The 23,589-nt window shown below is 47.5% G+C and overlaps 3 protein-coding genes across 4 annotated transcripts in view; 1 reads left to right on the top strand and 2 right to left on the bottom strand.

The window, feature by feature from the left end:
- Positions 1 to 3,229: 3,229 nt before the first annotated feature.
- rexo4 (REX4 homolog, 3'-5' exonuclease) lies at positions 3,230 to 8,851 on the bottom strand. Its single transcript, XM_060037477.1, has 8 exons — positions 8,377 to 8,851; positions 7,785 to 8,272; positions 7,340 to 7,489; positions 6,626 to 6,819; positions 6,217 to 6,305; positions 5,912 to 5,986; positions 5,323 to 5,397; positions 3,230 to 3,732 (listed from the first exon to the last, which is right to left on the bottom strand). Exons 1-8 carry the CDS (start codon positions 8,581 to 8,583, stop codon positions 3,586 to 3,588), a joined length of 1,425 nt encoding a protein of 474 aa, XP_059893460.1. The 5' UTR covers positions 8,584 to 8,851; the 3' UTR covers positions 3,230 to 3,585.
- A 140-nt stretch (positions 8,852 to 8,991) lies between these two features.
- On the top strand, positions 8,992 to 14,153 carry pigp (phosphatidylinositol glycan anchor biosynthesis, class P). 2 transcript variants are annotated; one of them, XM_060037520.1, is made up of 6 exons: positions 8,992 to 9,131; positions 9,369 to 9,461; positions 10,388 to 10,460; positions 10,809 to 10,927; positions 11,445 to 11,563; positions 12,959 to 13,097. In XM_060037520.1, coding segments are annotated over exons 1-5 (390 nt in total). In that variant the 5' UTR covers positions 8,992 to 9,130; the 3' UTR covers positions 11,549 to 11,563; positions 12,959 to 13,097. The 2 variants fall into 2 exon arrangements, with proteins under 2 accessions (XP_059893503.1, XP_059893502.1); XM_060037519.1 differs by lacking the exons at positions 8,992 to 9,131; positions 9,369 to 9,461; positions 10,388 to 10,460; positions 10,809 to 10,927; positions 11,445 to 11,563 and adding an exon at positions 11,588 to 12,733 and having other exon boundaries at positions 12,959 to 14,153.
- A 49-nt stretch (positions 14,154 to 14,202) lies between these two features.
- LOC132446867 (receptor-type tyrosine-protein phosphatase H-like) overlaps positions 14,203 to 23,589 on the bottom strand; it is an 11,769-nt gene continuing 2,382 nt past the window's right edge. The window contains exons 2-17 of the mRNA XM_060037422.1: positions 23,525 to 23,589; positions 22,933 to 23,199; positions 22,042 to 22,314; positions 21,361 to 21,600; positions 20,610 to 20,837; positions 19,863 to 20,123; positions 19,559 to 19,658; positions 18,958 to 18,999; positions 18,783 to 18,864; positions 18,606 to 18,696; positions 17,893 to 17,969; positions 17,261 to 17,395; positions 16,765 to 16,887; positions 16,218 to 16,378; positions 14,888 to 15,023; positions 14,203 to 14,517 (exon numbers count right to left, since the gene is read on the bottom strand). The exon at positions 23,525 to 23,589 is cut by the window's right edge and continues 350 nt beyond it. Of these exons, the coding sequence (XP_059893405.1) occupies positions 14,377 to 14,517; positions 14,888 to 15,023; positions 16,218 to 16,378; positions 16,765 to 16,887; positions 17,261 to 17,395; positions 17,893 to 17,969; positions 18,606 to 18,696; positions 18,783 to 18,864; positions 18,958 to 18,999; positions 19,559 to 19,658; positions 19,863 to 20,123; positions 20,610 to 20,837; positions 21,361 to 21,600; positions 22,042 to 22,314; positions 22,933 to 23,199; positions 23,525 to 23,589 (2,422 nt within the window). The 3' untranslated portion in view covers positions 14,203 to 14,376. The remainder of the gene's footprint in view (positions 14,518 to 14,887; positions 15,024 to 16,217; positions 16,379 to 16,764; positions 16,888 to 17,260; positions 17,396 to 17,892; positions 17,970 to 18,605; positions 18,697 to 18,782; positions 18,865 to 18,957; positions 19,000 to 19,558; positions 19,659 to 19,862; positions 20,124 to 20,609; positions 20,838 to 21,360; positions 21,601 to 22,041; positions 22,315 to 22,932; positions 23,200 to 23,524) is intronic.

A 23,589-nucleotide genomic window follows, 5' to 3' on the forward strand; every position in this document is an offset into this window, starting at 1 on the left:
ATAGATTTTTACATTAATTAAAGATAATCTAGACTTTGAGTTACAGGAGATGCTCGAGAGCCTGAGAGCACCGCTATGTTGAAGCCCTTGTGGCTCCAGCTAGCGAGTAGGTTCAGACCCTGAAGCGGCTGACCTTAATGGATACCTCAGCTTAGCTAAACCCGCGGGCCCACCAAGAGTTCGGTACCGAGCTACCTGCTTACTGCAGGTCGGAGCTTAGAGCGGACCCAATGAGCTGAGCAGCAATTAGACCGAGGAGGGGGTCAGCCAGCGTGGCGCTAAGACCTTGCTAATGCATAACATGCATGACATGACATAGCGCTCAAAAAGAGCACTAAGAAAGCTCTCACACAATGCTGAGACGGGTTAGAGGCAAGATGGAGGATGGAGAGGGACTCTGGGAAGAGGAGGAGAGGGGGAGGAGGGGGGAGAGGAGGAGAGGGAGGAGGGGGGAGAGGAGGAGAGGGAGGAGGATGAGGGAGAGGAGGAGAGGGAGGAGGGGGGAGAGGAGGAGAGGGGGGAGGGGGAGGAGGATGAGGGAGAGGAGGAGAGAGGGAGGAGGGGGGAGAGGAGGAGAGGGAGGATGGGGGAGAGAGGGAGGATGAGGGAGAGATGGGGAGCAAGGAGAGAAAAGGGAGGGAAGAGAGTCCAGGGGAGAGGGAGAGGAGCATGGAGGGTGGAGGTGGAGGTGAGAGGAGAGGAGGGTGGGGCTGTGAGAATGGGCGGGTGGAGGTGCTGCAACGGAGGAAGAACAAACAGTAGCGCCTCTTTCACGCGGCAAGGCACGACACCATCTCCACACACACACACACACACACACACACACAGTAGCGTATCCACGACCACAGATGAAAGGGAGGGAGGTGATTCCGAAGGTCAAACGATGGGATGCACGGGATTGGCCAGATCAGCTAATTCTTATTCAACTTCGCCGTCAACTGTTTTGACGTGAACACTCTTTAGAGAACAAAAGAGCCTGGGCCAATCACAACAAGATGTTCTTTAGGAAAACAGCCAATCAGAACCCTGGCCACCGTCTCTAGAGGACGATTCTGTCAACTCAGAGTGTTCAGGGTAACCCGCGATCTAAAAATACCCCCCCCTGATTTATAATGTAGGCTGAGAGGGGGGCAGACGGCTGGAGACACAAAGATTCCATTAAGAGAACTGTTAGCCTGCCAGGGTGTTAGCCTGCTAGGCTAGCAGCTGTGCTAAATACAGATGTTGAATGGGAGCTCGAGACTCCTGCACTGCCAGTGGCAACCATGACAACATGTTGAGACACTGACAGAAAAACAAAGGCTTATACATATAAAATCGTTACTTTGTATATATGTACATATATACATAATTTCGGTCATATATACAGTATATGACCAAAATAAATATTTAGATTTTATATTTCATTCAACAAAATACTTTACTATAAAAGACAATACAATATCTAAATTCTACCTATACACAATTAAACACACAGACGCACAAACACGGGCGCGCGCGCGCAGACACACACACACACACACACACACACACGGAAATAATTTACATATTTACATCCCTCTCTGTGCAGGTGCATGGACGCGGGAAACACCCAATACACGCGCATGTCGGAGTGCAGTGTGATGGAAGAGTGAGTGTGAAGGATGAGTGTGAAAGGGTGAATCCATTATTTACCGCCACACAGATTTAGAATATCGACGGCATGACTCATTCTGTCACAATCCAGCTGTGATTAGTTATAAGATATCGATTAACGGACCCTAACGGCCGTCAACGGCTTGGAGAGGGTGCTCGCGCCTATTGTTGAAGAATCGGGACTTGTTGAATGTCCGCGAGACCCTCCGTTAAAACCGGTTGTATATTGAGACGAACACGTCACCAGAACACACACACACACACACACAAACACACACGCTCACATACTACACTTCAAACACACGATGTTACTCACTCGCTTTGGGTTGTCCTTGGCTTCCTAGTATCGATCCAGGATCAATTAATCGGTGGGTTTTGAGGTGTGGTCTCGGACGGTGTTCAGCTCCTCGCGCGCATTCAGACCCTATGAAGTGCCGCTCCAGACTCACGTGCCGACCCCGTCGCGAGCCGTCTGAACCTCAGGTCCGCTCGAGGGTTGCCTCCCGCGTCATGTGATCACTCAAACCGATTCAAAGCTTGAGACTACGTCATACGGAGGTCACACCTGATGATTAATAGGACTTTTAAAACCGTTTCATAAAAATCACTTCAAAGCATCTCATAAAAAACGCTTCAAGTCGTTTTGTTGTGTATTGAGGTTAGCCTTCTCCATCAATGTTTACTGATTACTAGTTCATTTCATCATTTTGTATTTGTACCTAGGCCGAATCTCAATTCAAATGTATTGAATTTTATGCTGGTTTTATTGGCCTAATTATTCAGTTGCTTAATTAAGGCCTATATTGTTCCAAGGTCGACAGCCTTCTATTCTCTAGAATTGACAACCTGATGATTGTATCTGTTGAAGGTGTTTGACCTGTTGATGTGTGAAGACAGGCCGTCCCATTAAACTTTCTAAACAAATAAAATGTTTCTATGGTGGTTATGCTTTATTGAATAATGTATTGCACTATTGGACCATTTTCATTTACTAACGACATGTCAAATATGCTGTAAGTGAGCCTTTATTAGCCTACAAATGGTCATTTCTCATCGGCGCTGGTTAAAATGTACAAGGATGGCATAACATTTCGTACGACACATAAACGTAACGTCGTGAATACGCTTTGGTGCGTATCTTTCTATAGTAGCTGACTCATAATCAGTTAGAGAGTCTAATTGAGTAGGCCACCTTTCTGCCAGTAGTCAAACACACTAGCCCAAGCAGGTAATAGACTGTCTGAACTGCCCCAGGGGTCCAATCAGTCCGACTGGGGCCAGATGAGGCTGCTTAATCCAGCTATCGTCCACAAACTTCAGTCATCTCAGCTTGTCTCTTCTGTTGAGAAGATCACCGATTGCTCTCCTTCAGTTTATTAGATAAAGTTAGACAACTCCCAGGGTCTTCAAAGTCAAACACACTGTCGTAATGGCTAACGTCTTTCATTTGATTTATGACATCTTCTCCTACAGCAATTCTCAAAGGATCTTGATCTGCATACCTGTTCAATAGATAGCAAGATACAGGGTCCGAGATCACCGAATTGGGCCCTCTTGTGCCATATGTAATACACGATTTCGGAGGTTTCAGACACATTGTTTAAAATCATCTTTATTGAGAACACAAACACAGAACACGACCTTTGGGGAACTAATCAAACAACAGCTGCTCGGTGTAGATAGGATCTACTGTTAACGTATATCGTCTATACATGTTAGTTTTAAAACTCAGTGAACTGAAGTAATAAAGCTACATATATAATAATACAGCTATACATTATAATAACATTGCAAACTTTTTTACTGGACTTTTTCTTTGAAAGTTTCTCTGGTTTGTTGTACTTTTTCCAGTTCGTGTTCATCTTGTCTTTTTCTCTCACAATAAATGTTCATCTGCTGCGATGGCGTCGCAACCAATTGTTTGTCAGTGGGGTTAGGGGGGTTGTGGGGTCACTTGTCTTTGAAGGGGTGGGGCTTGAGGGCCGAGGGGCGGGGCTTCCTGGCCTCGGCCTTATCGGCCCGACTGGCTTTGATCTCGGCCTCCCAGTTTTTCTTCACCATCGTGTAGAGCCTCATCGTGGCCTGGGCATCCTGCACCTGGAGAGAGAGAGAGAGGTGATGAACGCCTATACTGACCACTACCTCTGTGCATACTGTACACCATTGGTTCTCAAAGTGCGGCCCGCGGGCTAATGGTGGCCCGCAGAAACATTCCTGGCGGCCCGCATGACAAACAGATGTAAGTAAAAAAAAACAAAAAAAAAAACGTTTAATTATTATATCAATATTAATTTTAACAAAAATAAATAAATATAAAGAGAAAAGTCGACTCTCTGTAGCTTTAAATTAAATCCTGTTATTTGTTAGTTTTAATCCGACTGTACATTACTTTGAAAGGATGAACCTCAGTGTTGTGATTCAGACCTCACCTGACCTCCCTCCCAGAGGTCCACGGTGCAATGTTTTCTTTCACCACTGGGATGCTGGCGGCGTTTCCCGCCTACATTATTTTCCTTTGCCGACCCTCAGTCAAATTTTGTGTTCCTAAATTGGCCCTCAGCTGTCAAAACTTTGAGAACCCCTGGACTTGGGGATGCTAAATCATCAAAATCTTATAAACATTTGTTTTGTACTCCAGGGTGACAAGGAAGTGCAAAACAATGTGCCATTTCCTATTTATTGGATCAGTTTCAGTGTGGAGCAACTGGGAGCACTGACATGGAAATTAAACAAGTCAATCATTTGTGGAACGGGCAGGGCTCGAAAAACTCCAGCAAATGATTTCCAGACCCACCGAGTGGCATTGGACAGTAAGTACGTCAATCAAACGGTCGTACTGCACTCCCCCCGCGCGACCCCTTCGTGCACGTACTCAAAGCTCGTGACCCAGAGCAAGCTTTTGTTTGTTGTTGTCCTGCGGTAGCTACTGGAGCTAGCTAACTAGCTAATGTTCACTACCATGATAAAAGCACCCTGCAAATTCGTAGGCTGTGTTTGTACTCGGGGCATATCCGTCTGGGAAGAATGGTCCATATTGAACCTCACCATGATTGAGAGCACGGTGAATCTCCACAATCCAAACCAAATCTCCAGGCAGGTTGTCAGCCCGACATCTAACCCAGAGTGCCCTCCATTTAATTAAATAAAATAGAATCAGTTAAGTTACTATCTATTGCTTAATAAGGGAACAAAATGGTGATTTAGCTTATGGCGCACTTATGAAAGCCCTTGCGCAATATGAATTTTAGGAACTGGGTTTTGGTGGTTCACCACATAATAATAATAATTGCAAAGCAAACAATTTCTGTTCCCTCTTTCTTCATTTGTCACGTGAAGTCGTTCCCCATTTGGTTATGCTTTTTTTTTTAATGATTATATCAATATTAATTTAAACAAAAATAAATAAATATAAAGAGAAAAATCGACTCTCTAGCTTTCAATTAAAACCTGTTACATTTGTTATTTTTTCTAACCGACTGTACATTACTTTGAAAGGATGAACCACAGTTTTGTGATTCAGTGAGAAACCCTTTGCATCTTGAGGGAGCGATGTGTGTACCAGTATGAATGTGTAGAGTGCGGATATTGACTGAATGTATTGTGTAGTTGAAGTTATTTGTATACAGGGCATATATCATAAATAAGTATAGGGTATATAGTATACAAGATGTAGGATGTTATACATACTGAGGAGTGTTCTCCCTGCTGAACCTTGACGTTCAGCACCTCTCTGGACAGAACTTTGAGGGACGGTCGGGAGCTCTGTAAGGAAACATAACATGGTGACCCTCCACACATTGACCAGCAGGGGGTGCTGCCGGGTACAACCAGAACCAGGCTCAGAGATCAGCCCTGTGACCTAGACCAGTCCCTCCAGAAAAACGCGATTATGCGATGCATAATCAGCCACGGTCTGCATATTAATTTTTCGCAAGTTCCCGCAATTTTATCGCATAAAATTGCAGAAATATGCCGCATATTTCATCGCATTTTTTAAGAAAACCTGCTGCATAATCAAGGATTTTTGGCCGCAAAAATGCCGCATTTTTCTGGAGGGACTGGTAGACGTTCATCTACTAAAGACTGATTGGTCCAAATGAGGTCATTGGTCCAACTGTTGTTTCAGACAGCGCATTGTGTATGAGGCAGTAATTAATTTAGAAAAAAAGCAAACATCATAGATCTGCCTAAACTCCAACCAATGCATCATGGAAAATCATAATTAAAATATTAATAATTATTATTATGGGATGTCTGAGGAGGACCAGGACTTTACCTTAACTCTCACTCTGAAGGGTTTGTACTTCTGGGTGTCACGGATCTTCTTCTTGGGATGGTCTAGGAAGAGGACCTGAGGGAAGACGTGGACGATGTCATAAGTAGGTTATTAATTCATCTTAAGTCATAGTGTATTGTGTGGACGGTACCATAAAGACAGTGTAATGCGTGGACTGTACCTTTAAGTCATAGTGTATTGTGTGGACGGTACCATAAAGACAGCGTAATGCGTGGACTGTACCTTTAAGTCATTGTGTATTGTGTGGACGGTACCATAAAGACAGTGTAATGCGTGAACTGTACCTTTAAGTCATTGTGTATTGCGTGTCCGACCAGTATCCTTCCCTCCATGATCTCTCCTACCTCCTTCTGAACAGTCTTCATATCCTCACCTGAAACACAACCACCACCACCACCGTCATCATCATCATCATCATCATCATCACCACCACCGTCATCATCATCATCATCATCACCACCACCACCACCGTCATCATCATCATCACCACCACCAGCATCACCACCACCACCACCACCGTCATCGTCATCATCACCACCACCACCACCACCACCACCACCACCACAGTCCTCATTACCAGGTCTGTGTCTGGGATAGGTTAGGGGTTTAAGTTCGAGGTCTGGGTCTACATCACGGGTCCAGGTCTACAGCGGTCTGGGCCTTGGGTAAAGGGTCTAGGTGTTCAGGACTCACCGTCTTTGATGTCCTCGGGTCGGATTCCGCTGAAGGCCGTGCGGTAGTCGGTCACCTCCTCGGTCGGCTTGACGAAGCGGTCGTAGATCAGCTTCCCGAAGTGGTTGACGATGGAGACCCGGGCCAGGATGCTGTGCTCGCCGTCTGGCCCCACCCCCACCATCTCACAGTCAATCGCCACCGCACGCGTCAGCCTGCCGTCGCCACGGGAACCACGGAGAGGAGGAGGAGGAGGAGACTCAGTTATAGGACAGGCCACTTATGATTGATGACCACTTCTATGTATTCCAACATGGAGTACAAGTCTTCTAACCGAAAGGTTGCTAGTTCGATCCCCGGCTCCTCCTAGCCGAGTGTTGATGTGTCCCTGAGCGAGACACTTAACCCTAACTGCTCCTGACAAGGTGTGCCGTCGGTGTGTCAATGTCTGTATAAACCCCTGTAAGTCGCTTTGGATAAAGCCGACTGCTAAATGGCCGAATTGTAATTGCTGTCAACGCTGTGGCGCATGATTTTCTCTCACATCTATAATGTATATATTTTGTGGACGCCTTCTTTATGATTCGAAAATGTGGTGATGGTCTGAGGTGAACACACACGTTTGTGTTTGACTGGAAACAAACGAGACCCAAACCAGGTCCGTCCACAGGACCCGGCGGTAGGTTCTGCGGGGGGTTCTGCGGGGGTCCTGGGAGGCGTGTGTGCCTGTCTCACCCGGTGAAGGCGTGGCTCTTGACCAGGCCGTCCTCAGCGTCCTGGGGGGCCTTCTTCTGGACCGTCCTCCTCCTCACCACGTCAGCCGCCTCCTTCCCCACGGCCGCCTCGATGTCATCCGGGTCCACGTCGTCGAACCACAGGTCGGCGCTGCGGAGAACCCGGGGGTTAATGTTGCCAACTCCAACATGAACACTAAAACCTCATCGGAATCACGACCGTTTTGCAACCGAATCGATTGTTCAGGGTTCTTAACCAGATTAACTAGTTGCATTTTTTTTCCTACGCACCGGACTTTACATCATTGGTCAACTTCACCACAAGAATGATTACGTCATTAAATAACACATCGCAGTGACTAGAGTCAAACACCCTAACCATTGCTAGGGTTTTCTGCCCCTTCGGTCCCTTATCATAACTCATTTGGTAGTACAGCTGGCCTTACTCAGTTGGGGGTCTTGGCTCCTGGGCCTCCTTCTCCTTCTTGTCTGACTGGTGTCCGTCTTTCCCCCCCTTGTATTTCTTCTTGGCTGGCTGCTGGTCGTCTCTCCCTTCCTTCGCTTTCCTCTTGGTTGGCTGCTGTTCGTCTCTCCCTTCCTTCGCTTTCCTCTTGGCTGGCTGCTGGTCGTCTCTCCCTTCCTTCGCTTTCCTCTTGGTTGGCTGCTGTTCGTCTTTTCCTCCACTCTCTTTCCTCTTGGCTGGTTTCTTTTCGTCTTTCCCTCCGGTCCCTTTCCTCTTCTTGGTTGGTTTATTACGTTCCTCTGCCGGTGTAACCGTTTCTTTACTACTCAGTGTTTTGGATTTGGCTGCTTTTCCTCCGTTTGTCAAAGACGATGGAGGAAGAGGTTTGGTAGTACCGTTAACCTCTTTGGGAGAGGGTTTCTTGGGCACATCACTCTTCTGCGCCTTCGGCTCTGGGTTAGCCTTCATGATCTGTAACGCATCAATCACATTAGAAAGACTTGATAGATATGACACATTCATCAGTTGGCAGCCAGTTAAACGTGATGACAGTAATATAGTCCTAATAAACCTACCTCTAATAAAGCCTTCCAGTTGGCAGAGAACTGCTTTGGGTCTGATGGGGGTGCGAGGGGGGCATTGACGGGTTGAGGTCCTCCCTGCTTCTTCCTGCGAGTATCTTTAAAGAAAATCTTCATTTTTTTCTTCGGAGCTGGTGCCGCCGTGCCTGGGGTTTTAGCTGTAGCAGCTTTAGCGCTGTTATCTCTAAAAACCACCTTCATTATGGACGACTGGTGAGTTTGCGTCAAGTTGTTCGAAACCACGCCGCGTCCTGGAAAGTTTCACTTGAGCGACGGTCTGTCTAAAGCAAATGTGTTGCTATCCAGACAGACGGGATATTATTAGTTTACTATATAAATGAAGCCCAGACAAACTGTTAACCTTATCTCATCCGTTTTCATGAGCGATCCTTAAGGTTTAGCGGCAGCTCATTCTGCCATGCTGTTCTGTGTACGTCCGTGTGTGTCACACCATAATGTGTCCGGAGATAATAACACACACAAAATACAACTGATATAATTCAGCATAACATGTTTTAAAAATGACACCCCTACACTAAAAAATGTATCATTATTGATTCTAAAATAACTTTTACGCTGACATTATATTTACATATTAGGATACAATATTGTTTATATCGTTTTTCTCAACAGACTCCGGAACTATTGTTTTGAACATCCTGAGATCTCGGTCTCTTACTGCGTTGCACGCTTCTTTCAACCGGAAGTGTCATCGTTTTCCAAAAGAAACCTCCCAACAAGGAAGTCAAGTATGTATAATTACGACTTTTTCTTTATTCCACAATTGAAACGTTTATACCGTGAATGGTTCCCAGATTGGGCTCCGTCAATTACATCTTTATCATTGGATTAATTTGTGTGGTTACTTGGTTTAGAGACAATGCTGCAGTAATCAGGGGTTAGATCTTTCAGATCTGAGGGGTGAAGGAATCCAAGTAGAATCAAGGAACAACTAGAACTTATTCTCTTTCCATTTGTGTGTGCAGTGATGGTGGAGAATTCTCCTAATTCCCCTTCTCCTCTCCCTGAGAGAGCAATATACGGCTTTGTGCTTTTCCTCGCCTCTCAGTTTGGATTCTGTAAGTACATCATCATTACTCTTATTCCCTTATCCAGAACTACAAATTATTAAGTCCCCTATATAAAAACACAAGCCCCTAACTATATATAGAGCTTCAAGTCCTTTTTGTCCCCTTCATAGAATTACATGTCCTCTAGTACCCTTTAATGAAGTAGTCCCTTTGCTCTATATAGAAATATATATATATATACACTTAAGATATCTATATAGCACTATAACTCCTGTAGCTCTGTATATAATTATACGTACTTTAGAAGGCCTACATTTAACTGCAAGTCCCTAAGCTCTATATAGAACTACAAGTCCTATCCCTCATAGCTCACTTTAGGAAACAGACCTGACATATGCCGCCTTCAAAACAGTCTGAGTTCCCTGGAGACTCCGACCTTAAGCTCGGAGCAAAGTGCTTTGAACACTCTGTTGGGTCGGAGTTCTCGCTCGAAGTAGAGCTTCCCGAGTTCTCCGAGTTCACGTCACAACAATGGCCGCCCATTTCATTGATAGACTAAAGTATACTTGCATCAAGCACTAAGAGGCGAACTTAACACCCATTCTAACATTTGCATTACGATACATTATAGCTTAAAATGATAAACATCACCCAATAAATTCTCGCTCATGTTCAACCATCACAAGTAGTTCTAATAACTGATTAATCTGATTCAGCAAAGAAGTGCAAAGAGGTCCCCGCGGGCATCCATACTTCCACATAGTCTCCAGAATTGTTTTACGTCATAGCTTACGCAATTCTGAGGGGCGTTTCCTGAACTCTTATTTTAAAAGAAGGGACCGTAAAGACACGCAAGAGCTTCCGAACCTCCGAGCTGTTTTGAAGGTGGCAATATTGACTTCCAAGCAAAGCGTTTTTTCTCAGCAAATCCAAATCACGTGAATGATTTTTGAATGTGTTGGTTCTATCCCCAGTTCTGTTCTGTCTGTGGGCTTACGTCCCGGCTGAGTGGCTCGCCCTGCTGGGTCTCACCTACTGGCCCCAAAAGTAAGTGAGGGGTTTCTGAGTTTGGGCCCCTTTGCTGGTAGGGGCCCAAAGTCCACCTGTAGGCATACGAGAGCAATATGACAAACTAGCCCTACCTGTTTCTTAATGACATGAATCTGAATTCATTGCAAGTTACTTTGAGTAAAAGTGTTTTCTACATAACTACATAGTAAATTATAATAGTTATTAGGTTTAAACGTCATGGCAGCTCTTGTCGAATCCTCTTGGTACAAAGCGTTGTGGATCTGCGTCGATAAGCCCTACAACTGAAGGGAGTTAGTGAACACCAGGTTAATGTGATGTTGACCTGTGACATCCCCCTGACCTCACCCCCTCGCCCCTGGGAAGGTACTGGGTGCTGGCCGTGCCGGTCTACCTTCTGGTGGCCCTCGTCGTGTGTGTTGTGGTTCTGTTCGGAGTCAACATGATGGCCACCGCCCCCCTGGACTCCGTGGACAACATCACAGGTTTCTACGGCACTACGATAGTACTATAACACTAACGATACAACCACATGATGTCCATCGCTCTCTCGGCTACCTGGACACTATCACAGATGTGTATATCATAGATGTAATCCTACAATACTGCAGGGTCCACTTTAAAGCTGTAGTGTGTAGAATTTAGTGACATCTAGCAAAACAGACTAGGCAGAAGTTAAATATTATATTCCTAAGTATGTTTTAATTAGTGTACAATCCCATGAAATAAGAGTGTAATTACGTGTTGTAATTACCTTACAATACAGCCTTTTTATAATTATTTATTTTTTATTATGTATCAGCAACAAGAAGGCCATTGATGCAGGACAAGACCATTAGTTACTGCTGATGCTACAATACAATACAATTCTAATTGTGTGTGTGTGTGTGTGTGTGTGTGTGTGTGTGTGTGTGTGTGTGTGTGTGTGTGTGTGTGTGTGTGTGTGTGTGTGTGTGTGTGTGTGTGTGTGTGTGTGTGTGTGTGTGTGTGTGTGTGTGTCAGACCCCTACGCCAGACGCCAGCCGCGCCATGAGGGTCCCGAGGGGGGGATCCCCCGACTGGAAGATGTTCCCATCAGTGAGGTCAACAGGAAGTTCTTCCTGTGACCCAAGGATCCAAAGGTCAGCATTGTTCTTAATTTCACTCTGGACAAACCAAAGGCACACGCGTGATGCACAAATAATAACACACAAAAAATGCTAACATGAATTTCACTTTTAATATATTCACGTTTCCTATTGGTTTTCCCGCCTATCAGGCGAGGAAACCGATATATTATGAAATTCATTGTTTGTATATTACTCCTCTACGCCCAAACAGCGCCTGTTGTTGGATGATGTATGACATGTGGTTACCATCATCATCCACCAACAGGCGCTGTTTGGGCGTTATGTAGCTTAGCAGCAAGATTCCGCTTAAGGTACTTCCTGTTGACTTCCTTGTGTTTAATTTCAACCGTTCATGCGATCGGTCGCGGTCTTACAACGTGTCCATGGGTTATCCATGCAGGGATTTTATATCATCTTACGAGGACGAATATATGTCAAGCATATTAATTTAGAAGACGATGGCTTTTGCGTTATCGGTGTGGCTCGCTGTCCAGGAAGAGTTCCTTGGATACGAAGATGAGCCCGTTAAACCATACGCGTCTCCCGTTCATCCAGCCGTGCTACCTATACAACCAGACGCGCCGTCGAGGACTTTATTAGACGAACTGGATGACCAGAGCTTGTTTGAAAGCTTCCACCTTACCAGACCATGCATCTCCTTCCTCCTGGACCTCCTCGAACGGCAGATAGACCGTGTCAGACAACCGGAGCACACAGCGGAAGGCATGATCCTGCTCGCCCTGAACTTCTACGCCATGGGAACTGTGTCGGCTGATCTCCTGGTCAAAACCGGGGTTCGTAGTTTAGATTCGTCTGGTGTGATCGCGCTAGTCTCCAAGCATCTTTCAGACATGGCGGACCAGTTGATCGCATTACCGGAGACCCGCAAGGACCAGGGGGATCTCGCCGCGGTCAACAAGCGATCCTGCGGGATCCCCCGGGTACTGGGAGTTCTCGGCACCGCCCACTTCAGGACCCAGGACCATAGCGAGGTGTTCCGGTCCCCGCTTTTCCTCAACACGCACGGCTACACGTCGGTGGTTTGCCAGGTGGTGTGCGACCTGGCCGGTTACCTACTGAACGTGGAGCGGTGTCAGATTGGGAGCAAACCAAACCACGAGCTGTGGATGTCCTCCTCGATCAAACTCAAGGACTCCATAGCCCCGGAGTTCTGGCTCGTCGGTAAGCCCTGGAAGAAAGCCTTGGCTTGACCACGCTGTTTATAATGTGTACACTTTATCCGAGGAGAGTAGCGAGCGAGGCTGGGAGCGGACGAAGCCTCAAAAATGTAGTACCTAAAAATAATGTATGATAATGTAATAATGTATATCTACAAATAATTGTAGAGCAGAAAGGGTGGTCGTGCTCTCCTTCCTCACCATCATCCCCTTCCTCTCCCTCCTCCAGTCGGGCGGGGCTACGAGCAGAGCCCCAACCTCCTCCCGGCGTTCTCCAAGCCAGTGAACCAGCACCAGGCGAGCTTCAACGCGGCCCAGGGGCGTGCGCGGGCCGTGCTCTCGTGCACGCTGGGCCGTCTGAAGCAGAGGTTCCGGGTGCTGCAGCTGCTGGGCTCCGTGGACGAGCGGCTGGACGGCAAGCAGCGGGTCATCGAGGCGTGCTGCGTCCTCCACAACCTCGCCAACCAGTTCTCCGTCCCCGCGGCCTCGGGCACCGCCAGGGACCTCCAGCACCCGGCCAAGACCAGCTGGTTTCCCCAGGAGCGGATCGGGGTCAACCGGTCGCGGCTGCTGCTGGACCGGCTGCAGCTGCTGGCGGACTTCTCGCCGCCGCCCGGGGGACACGCTGCCATGGCGACGGAGAGTGAGGAGGAGGACCCTAGTACTACACACTAGGAGGACGCGTGCACACTGACTGACGGACGCACAAGGCTGTGCAGACAGACACTAGGATTAGGGCTGGGATAAAATATAATTTTTTATACGATTAATCTAGCGATTCTTTTTTTTCCGATGCATCGATTAATCTAACGATTTTCTTTTTCAGTCCGATTCGATTATCTCCCCATTAATTGACTAATAGCAATTTATACATGTTGATTTACATATCTGAATGAAAAAAAACATGAATTCTTTAACATTGCAATACATGTTTATTGCCATAAAATTCCAAAATAAAAGTGCAAAGTAATGCATTCTTAGAAGTCAGAGGTAGCATTCAATAAAACCTTGAAACCTTGAGAACACAAAGACCTTCCGTCCATCTCCATTTTGCAAAGACGACATATCACGGAATCGTTTCCTTTTACATTAAAGAATTCCCATACTTTAGGGAACGAGTGCGTGGCGCCTTGCACTTATGAAAGTCTGAGGAGCCACTCGCTTTGCTACTACGCTCCGGCGCCGCTATCTTTGTTTTGGGTTTTTCGAATCGACCCGCATTTTTCGCGTCGACGTCATCTTCATCGATTATGTCGACGCGTTGTCCCAGCCTTTACTAGGATGTGTCTGAAGATGTTTTCTACTGAGTTTATATATTATAGTAGTATATAGTGTTATATATCGATTTATAGGTGTTCAAACTAAACTGAGTCATGTAGATCTTGTGGATAACGGGAAAAGCATTAAAGGTTTTGTTAAAGTCACATGTATTTTCGTTTGATGAAGCTTGATAGACTCTTGGAGGAACACATAGCATATTCAAACAGCCTTTAATCAAGCCATTGAAAAACTTGAAACATTGGAGTATAGCAGAGTTATAACACAAAAGATTTATACACAATAAGGATTGTGTACGGAGGATAATCAAAATTGCTGCTGAGGGTGTGAATCGAATTCACACCGTTGTTCGGGGAATCGAACCACAGTTCAGACGCTGGAAATCTTGTGGGGCAGTTGTTGGAGTGCGGTTGCGTTGGTGTAGGTCAGGTTCTGGTACGTGTGCTCGTCTTCAGCTTCCCGTCCCTGCATGGCCTCCAGGAGGCAGTGGTGCAGGAACACGTACTGGGACTAACACACGGGTCACATGGTTTAGTATTTATAAATAGGACCAATTTAATATTCATTTCTTAAATAGAAGATCAAGTTAAACGATGTGTGACTTTGTCTGAAGATAAATACATCAACGGGATGCATAGTCAAATGATAAGTGGCTTTTATCGTCAGTTCATCAATGTAGCGATCAATAGCTTTACTGACAATACATCTGTCAGGATGAATAGCTTTATGGACATACCTTCGTCTTAATAAGATACATAATTATACTGACAGTACCTCAGTAAAGATAAATAGCTTTATTGACAGTACCTCCGTTTGAAGATAAATAACTTCACTGACAGTACCTCCGTTTGAAGATAAATAACTTTATTGACAGCAGTACCTCGGTCTGCACCATGAGGGGGCGGGAGAGTCTCATCTTGTGGACGAACGTCGCCACATCCACCACCGCCTCCGTCTCCAGCTGCTGCAGCAGCACGTCTAGCGCGACCAGCGTGCCGGTCCGGCCCACACCCGCACTACAGCGACATGAAGTACACGATGGTGAAGATGTGAATGGCATCTTCACTGTGTTAAACCACGTTTTAAAATATGCACATGTTCCTTAAAGGCACCCAGTGCAACTTTCGAGGCTTAAAAATAAACATTCAATTTCTAGTCTTTTTTACACGTAGTAAGTTTCAATAACTCCATACCATTACATACCGACATTTAAGCAGCAAAGATGAGACGTCGTTGTGTGGTGAGAACTGATAGAAAATCGATAACAACAACAATGCCGCCATTTTCTTTATTTTTTGTAACCTACAATAAATAAAGCAGGCTTCCAGTCAATGGAAAAATGGCTTCTCCCCACCGGCGATTGTTGTTGTTTACGATTTTCTATCAGTTCTCACCACACAACGACGTCTCATCTTTGCTCCTTGAATGTCGATATGTAATGGTATGGAGTTATTGAAACTTACTACGTGTAAAAAAGACTAGAAATTGAATGTTTATTTTTCATTGAATGTTTACATAAAGTTGCACTGGGTGCCTTTAAGAGGGCCAGAGTTCTTGACCGGAGGCTCGAGTTGTGGAAGTGAATCGACTGTTGTGTTATTGTTTGTTTTAAGTAAAAATGTGCTTTTTATCAACAACATTGTGCATCAAGGAAACTCTTTTCACAACGATATTATACATCCGTTATATATACCTGCTATCAGGGTACCTATTCATCCCATGCTTGAACCTAGACACACATTCTGTACATTAGGGCTGTGCCGATTTATTTATAATTGTCTTACCGGCGGTGATCGACAGTCACCGCAAACAAACTCAAACGACCGTGACAACCACCATCAAGCCAAGGATCTATGCATCATCTCCTTCCAGTCCTTTCCTGAAATAATTTACATGTGTGCACTCATGCTTTGTGAGGGCATAACTTTCGTAGCACAAATATCCACGTTCGTCATGCGTGAGCGACGCGTTCTGTCAAGTCTGTGAAGCGTGCAATCGCTGCAGACAGTTGGAGAACGCAACGATTCGCAGCCCTCTGACCGAAAGTTGACTGCTGAAAGATAGTCTGTGAAACCGTAGACATGCCAGATGACCCAAACTGTCCGTAGAGGTGTGTGTGTGTGTGTGTGTGTGTGTGTGTGTGTGTGTGTGTGTGTGTGTGTGTGTGTGTGTGTGTGTGTGTGTGTGTGTGTGTGTGTGTGTGTGTGCACCTGCAGTGCACCAGGGTGGGAGACCCGTCCCCCTCCTGCTCGATGTGGCGCCGTAGCAATTCCCGGAACTGGAGCAGCGGCCAGGTGCCCTCGGGAACGCCGTGGTCGGGCCACGCCCTGAAGTGGAAGTGTTGGACGGAGCGCTGCTCGGAGGTGGCCCTCTGGGGGGGAGACACAACCTGTTACCCCCAAGTTACACTCCGGCGACGGCATGAACGCGTCCACGCTTCTACGAGAAGTACGGAGCAGACTTGTTTCTCGTGGTTCCGGAATATTCTGTATTTTTCTTGTAGCCTTTGTGGTCAGCTGGGATCAGCTACCGGATCCGACCGGTCGCTAACGCTGTTAATGTGCTTGTCATTTCAGGTGGTTGCATTTTTAAAGTGGTTTCTCTAAGTGTTGAAGTTTGTACACTTTACAGTGTGTGCACAACATATACTTTATCGTGAGGTGGGAGTATAAGCGTACTAGGCGGTTCTGGGTGAATGCACGACGATAACTGTACGTTCAGACCCTGAGGTGCCCATGTGATGGGAGGTTGTGTTACGTTTTTGACGGTGAAGCTTCGTATGGTCCAGTGGGGCTGAGTCTGCTCTGAGGCGCTGGTCACCAGGAGGTCTCCGTACAGACACGGAGTGTAGTCCAGGGGCCAGTACTGCTCACACTTAGGCTGGAGACACAGGACAGGCTCACTGGATCTGTTCTCTGGTTTGTTGGGGTTAACCCCATGTATCATCTAGTTGGTTGGGGTTAACTAGATCTATTCTCTAGTTTGTTAGGGTTAACCGAATCTAGTTGGTTTGGGTTGGTTGGTTAACCAGATAGTTTAGATACCTGGTAAGGGTCATTTGGTTCAGGTTAACTCTATTCTCTGGTTGGTTGTGGTTAGTTGGTTTGGAATAACTACCTCAAATGTATAGCTGGTTAGGGTTGACTATCTCCGTTCTGTAGTTGGTGACGGTAAGTTACACGCACGCCAATATCTCGCGGACCGGACCGGTTGGCTTTGCGGTCCATTAGCGACGTCGTCGCCCGGCACTCACCCTGTCTCCCTCGATGCAGTTGGTTACCATGGCGATGGCCCTCACGCCCTGCTCCCAGACCATCCTCCAGAAGTCGTCCAGGGTCCCGGCCAGGGGACCCTGCGCCGCGATGTACTCTCTGCTGCCGCTGTAACCCTGGCAACACCCAAACACACCTCCAGTCACCGTGCGTCCAGAACGGCTGGTCCCAGACGTGTCAGGGCCTCGACCCCCCCGTGGCCCTGGCTCCACGGACCGTTTGTGCATTGTCATTACCGTGTTAAAAAAGGGAGATCAATATTTACCTTAAACGTGGCATATGATACCACCGGGTGTGAGTGGGATCAGCCGGTACAAGCCGCATTGAAAATCGGCCTCTTCTGACATCACAAGTGGGCGTGTCCACCTAGATGTGTGCTGGATAGATCTGTACCGGCCTGCCCAGCAGACTGTAGCAAACGTTGCTCATCTATCCGTCATACATCTAGGTGGACCGGCCCACTTGTGATGTCAGAAGAGGCTGATCCCACTCACACCTGGTGGTATCATATGTCCCCTTCGATGCTCTCTGTGGTCCAGCGGTCAATCATACTAATGTTCAAATGAAAAAGAAACGTCATGTAGGCATCGGTCAGAAAGAGGCATAGGATTACCGGCAGGTAGCTGGCATTGATGTAGTCCGAGTTCTCCTGCTCGATCTGCGGGGAGAGCTCCACCCGGCACCAGTCATCTAGCACAGGGGACCACAGGTAACTATTGGAACCTAGACAACCAGTTTACTATAACAAGGAGTTTAACGTTTAGTTCAACTACCGACCAGAGATCACCTTACACAAATAGTTCAACGTTTAGTTTAACTACACGCCAGCGGATGACTTAAACCACGGGTCAATAAATTAACTACAGCGTGAGCAGATAAACCAGATGGACTTTATCCCTACTGAGACTCATTCCTCCAGGAAGTAATAGACAGAGAGGAATGTTCATTTCTGGCATTTAACGGATGGATTGCCCACTATGGATTTCAACGTAGCATGGCTTTATGTTAAACTATTTATCTTACACCTAATTATTGTGTGCCGCATGTGCTCCTACATAGCTTGTTATATGTATTAAGTTATAATAAGCGTAACGTTCTTGTACGCTCTTCTGATTGGGCTTTCCCGGGAGATCTTTAGACGCACTTGTGAACTTAAGTCCTACAGTTGAACTTTGGTTTCCAGGTTAACTTTTTGGTGAATTTAAGACCTAAAGCTGAACTTAGGTCATACAGGTGAACTTCAGACGTACAGGTGAGCTGTAGAACTACAGGTAACCTGTAGACCAACAGATTAACTTAAGTCCTAAAAGTGAATTAAAAACCTACACGGCAGCACGTTGGTGAAGCGGTTCTTGACCTTGTTGTCTGGGAAGGTGGCTGCCTTACAGGTGTTCTCCGTACCGACAGGGATGAAGTTCTGTAGGGAAACAGACCATAATACATCACCGGGCTAGGCTGAGGCTGATGAACCCAGAGTGCTGGGTCTACGAGGTTGATGTTTACCTCGTACTCTTCGCTGAAACCCCGGTTATCGTCCCGGCTCATCTTCTGGACGTGGTCCTCAAACAGATCCGCTTGGATGGGCCTGGAGACAGCACAACAGATGGGTCACACCGGCAGCTGGCTGGGAGGAAACAGGTGAGAAGGTGTGTGCAGGTGGAGACACTGCTATCCCTACTTGTAGGTATCCGAAGGTGTGGACCAGCCCAGGAAGTCAGGCCTGTATATGTGGGAAGGAACGAGAAGAGAATGGCTTTACTCCGAGAGGTCATTAGAGAGTCCTATTAACTACATGAGGGGGTGTGGTCTATAGACCTACCTGGGGGTGTGGTCTAACTGTGAGGGGGTGTGGTCTATAGATCTACATGGGGGTGTGGTTTAACTGAGGGGGTGTGGTCTATAGACCTGCCTGGGGGTGTGGTTTAACTGTGAGGGGGTGTGGTCTATAGACCTACATGGGGGTGTGGTCTAACTGAGGGGGTGTGGTCTATAGACCTACCTGGGGGTGTGGTTTAACTGAGGGGGTGTGGTCTATAGACCTACCTGGGGGTGTGGTTAAACTGTGAGGGGGTGTGGTCTATAGACCTACCTGGGGGTGTGGTTTAACTGAGGGGGTGTGGTCTATAGACCTACATGGGGGTGTGGTCTAACTGTGAACTGTGAGGGGATGTGGTCTATAGACCTACCTGGGGGTGTGGTTTAACTGTGGGGGGGTGTGGTCTATAGACCTACCTGAGAGGAAGGGGCCAATTGGGGAGTGGGCGTGGCCTAACACCTACCGACGGATGGGCTTTGGTCTTCTCCGCTTACAGAAGAACACTCCCAGAGCGACCAGGAGCAGTACGAGCAGCACGGACGACACAGACCCGGCGACGACCCCTGCAGGAGGTAAACACAGGTTATGACGCTGCAGGCTATCCATGGCGAGTGAAGCTGGAGGTAGCTACACGCTACACGTGAAGGGACCCAGTCTGGATGTGTGAGGGAGAGCACTGTGTGAACATAGACATCGGACGTGGGAAGAGGTACGCCCAGGGGACAGGGTAGATGTTCGATACTGTATCTATGAGGCTGTCTATATACCTGTAGCGTCAGTACGACAGTCCAGGGTTTGGACCGCGCTCCTTCGGGGTCCAGACAAGAGGCAGGCGGTGACCTGGTAGGTCCTGGCCGGCTGGAGCCCGCTCAGAGAGGTGGAGAGCTCCCCCCTGTCTGGGTGAGTCACCGTCTCTCCACCCACCACGTTCACCTCCACGCCCGACCACACGCCCGCCGGCTGAGCCCAGTGCACCACGATGGTGCTCGCCCCCCCGCAGACACAACGGGCGCTGATGTCTGGTGGAGCTGGAAAGCGGGCAGAACCAGTTAGAACCAGTTAGAACCAGCCAGAGTCTGTAAAAAAAAACGAGTTGGATCCGTTCGAAACTCAAGACCATTCAGTACTTGCAAGCCCAAAGCAGTATGCACGGGTCAAACCCACTTCAAAGCCGTTCCAGACCAGTTGCTTTCACACTCAGCCAACACTGCTGAATACTACACAGTAGTGTATAGTATATCAGTATTAAAGAAAAATCTGTGTTTTTTTTCTGTTGGATGATATAAAGCAACTGTGTCTCTGTGGAGAGAGAAGTGTGCATATGGGCATCAATCAGTAACCCTGTACCTCTTAGTAGGAAGTTAGTATGTTTATGGCTATTCGCGGTAACCTTACCTCTGAGGAGGAAGTTAGTAGGTTCATGGCTATTCGCCGTAACCTTACCTCTGAGTAGGAAGTTAGTAGGTCTATGGCTATTCGCAGTAGCCCTGTGTCTCTGGATTCGGTGGACTCACGTAGGGTGAGGTTGTGCTGACACTGCTCGAAGGTCTGGTATTTCACCATCAGGGCGTAGGTGGCCCCCGGGTAGAGACCGGTGAGCAGCACGGTGCAGTCTGGGGGCTCCGGGGTGGCGCTGTGGGACCCTGTTCCGTTACTGGCCGAGACGTGACTGAATGCTCCCACGATGGAGGCCTTGATGGTCGAGTCGGTGACCCTCCACTCCACAGCCGAACAGTTTATGGCTAAAACAAACAAATCATTCTTTATTGCAGTCAGGTTATGATTAAGGTCGGGTTATGATCCAATGTTTACGCCTTATCAAGGTATATTGTAGGCTATTGGTGGCCAGTAAAGCACGGTTCTAATCCCTTCTCTCTTCCGCACTCTTTCACGCTGTAAACTCATTCTCGTAGCCACACATATGGGAGTGAGATTACCGTGTGAATGAGTGCTGTATGGACGAGAACTCTGATTGAGAGTACTTTGCGGCAAAGTACTATGGGTTTGAGTATGTGAGTGCCAATGCGATGTGACTGAGAATACTGTGTGGATGAGTACTGTGTGACAGAGAGTACTTTGTTGATGAGTACTCCGTGATGGAGGGTTTTGTGTTGACGATGTACTATGTGACAGAGGGTACACAGTGTGGATGAGTACTGTGTGAATGTGAGTACTACCAGAGGGAGATTACTTTGTGAAGGAGTGCTATGAGAGTGATAGCGCATTGTGGAGGACTACTATGTGGATGAGTACTGTGTGTCTTACTGGTGACGGCGTAGTTCTTGTAGGTGGAGCTGTTGACCCCCCCGTAGGTGGCGATGAGGCTGTAGTCGTAGCGCGTCCCCTCCTGCAGGAGGGTGACGGTGTGGGAGGCCTCTGTCGCCTTGAGGCTGATGGTCTGATTACCGAAGAGGAGGACGTAGCTCGACTTAGCCTCCTTGCTCCACCTCAGCTCCACCTCCCTCAGGGACGGCCTCACGGTCACCATGGTTACCGCTAGCGGAGCTGAGGATGAAAGAGACGGTTACGCCGCGCACAGTCGCTACGCCTTTCCCCATTGCACCTTGTAACCATAGTGATGGAATTAACCACTCGGGGGAAGCTTGAGTGTAACCATGGCAATGTAGTCAGCTCCCACTGTCTAACCATGGAGATGAGAGTATCTGTGTAAACATGGTGATGAAGGTATCTGTGTTACCATAGTGATGAGGTTAACTACCACTGTGGTACCATGGAGACGAAGGTGATAACCACTGAAGTTAATAACCATGGGGATAAAGGTATCTGCGTTACTGTGGTGATAAGGTTAACTACCTCTGTGTTACCATGGAGACGAAGGTGATAACCACTGAAGTTAATAACCATGGGGATAAAGGTATCCGGGTTACCATGGGGATGAGGATATCTGCGTAACCATGAGGACAGAGGCTACAAGCAGTGTGTTACCGGTGACTGCGTGGACGGAGGTTCCAGAGCTGCTGACGTTCTCCAGCCGGCTGTAGACGGTGAACGTGTAGCTGGTGGCCGGGCTCAGAGCTGACTCCGTGTGGTCGACCCACGCCTGCCCCGCCAGCGCCCCCACCACGCTGGTGCCGCGGCCCCCCTCGCCGTCGCTGTACTCCACCAGGTAGGCGGAGACGTTCTGCACCGCACTCCACTGCAGGCGTATGCTGCTGGAGTTCTGGCCCACCGCCCGCACACTGCCCGTTCCTTCAGGAGCTGAGGAACCATGACGACGACGACGACGACGACGACGACGACGACGACGACGACGACGGCGGCGGCGACGACGACGACGACGACGACGACGACGACGACGACGACGGCGACGACGACGACGACGACGACGACGACGACGGCGGCGGCGACGACGACGACGGCGGCGGCGGCGATGACGACGACGACGACGACGACGGCGACGACGATGATGATGATGATGAAGAGAAAAACATAAGAGGAAGAATTTAGCTTTAAGGTAAACAGAGGAACAGGGTTTAACTGAATTACTTAAATGCTGAAGTCAAGCAACAGGCAACTGTCAATCATACTAAAATGTAATGCCTGTACACCTGTAAACCATAAGAAACATGGCATCAAATTGAAACCAATCTACATCATGGGAAACCTATACACAGCACTACCATTTAGAAAAAGAAATACAATAAAAACCCAAACGAGAGTAAGTAGGTATATGTGTGAATTACCATTGACATCAGCATGCATATGATTTTACATTGACCACAGACATAAGTAGACCACTCATGATAAACAGGACTAGCATCAGTAGCGTGTTCCTCAAACCTCTGAAAGTCGCTCATGGATATGGAGATATCTCACCAGTTGGAGCCCTGATGCTGACCCCAGAGCTGCTGTGCGCCTGCTCCTTGGTGTAGAGGGTGAAATTGTACCACCTGGCGGGTTCCAGACCTTCGACAGTGTAGCTCATGATCCCAGCAGGACCTCCTATTATGGTCGTACTGTTCTCCTCAAACTGCAGGGTGTAGTTGAAGCTGTTGAGGGTGGCGTTCGCTGGCACTCTCCATTTCAGGGTGATGCTCGACTCCGTTTGGTTCACGGCTGTGAATTGCTCTGCATTTGGAATAACTGAGAGAGAACCAGGCAGTCAATAAATACAGTCAGTCAACATTAGTTACAGTCAGTCTACCAAAGTGAGTCAGTCAATAGTTAGTCGGTCGACAGCGGTTAGTTAGTCAATAGTTCCAGTCAGTTATCCATAGTTGGTCAGTCAGTAGTTAATAAACACAGTCAATAAATACAGTCAGTCAACAATAGTTACAGTCAGTCACCAATAGTTAGTTTGTCAATAGTTACAGTCATTATACCATTAGTCAGTCAATAGTTAGTCAGTCAACAATAGTTACAGTCACAGGCTATATTAGATAAAGTAAATCCTAAATATTAGATCTACTTGGAGCTGGAGTTGTTGGTGTGTTTGTTGTGGACACCGGCGTTGTTTCCGTGGTTTCAGACGTT

The sequence above is a fragment of the Gadus macrocephalus genome, chromosome 18 (assembly GCF_031168955.1).
Source record: "Gadus macrocephalus chromosome 18, ASM3116895v1".
NCBI classification, from domain to species: Eukaryota; Metazoa; Chordata; class Actinopteri; order Gadiformes; family Gadidae; genus Gadus; species Gadus macrocephalus.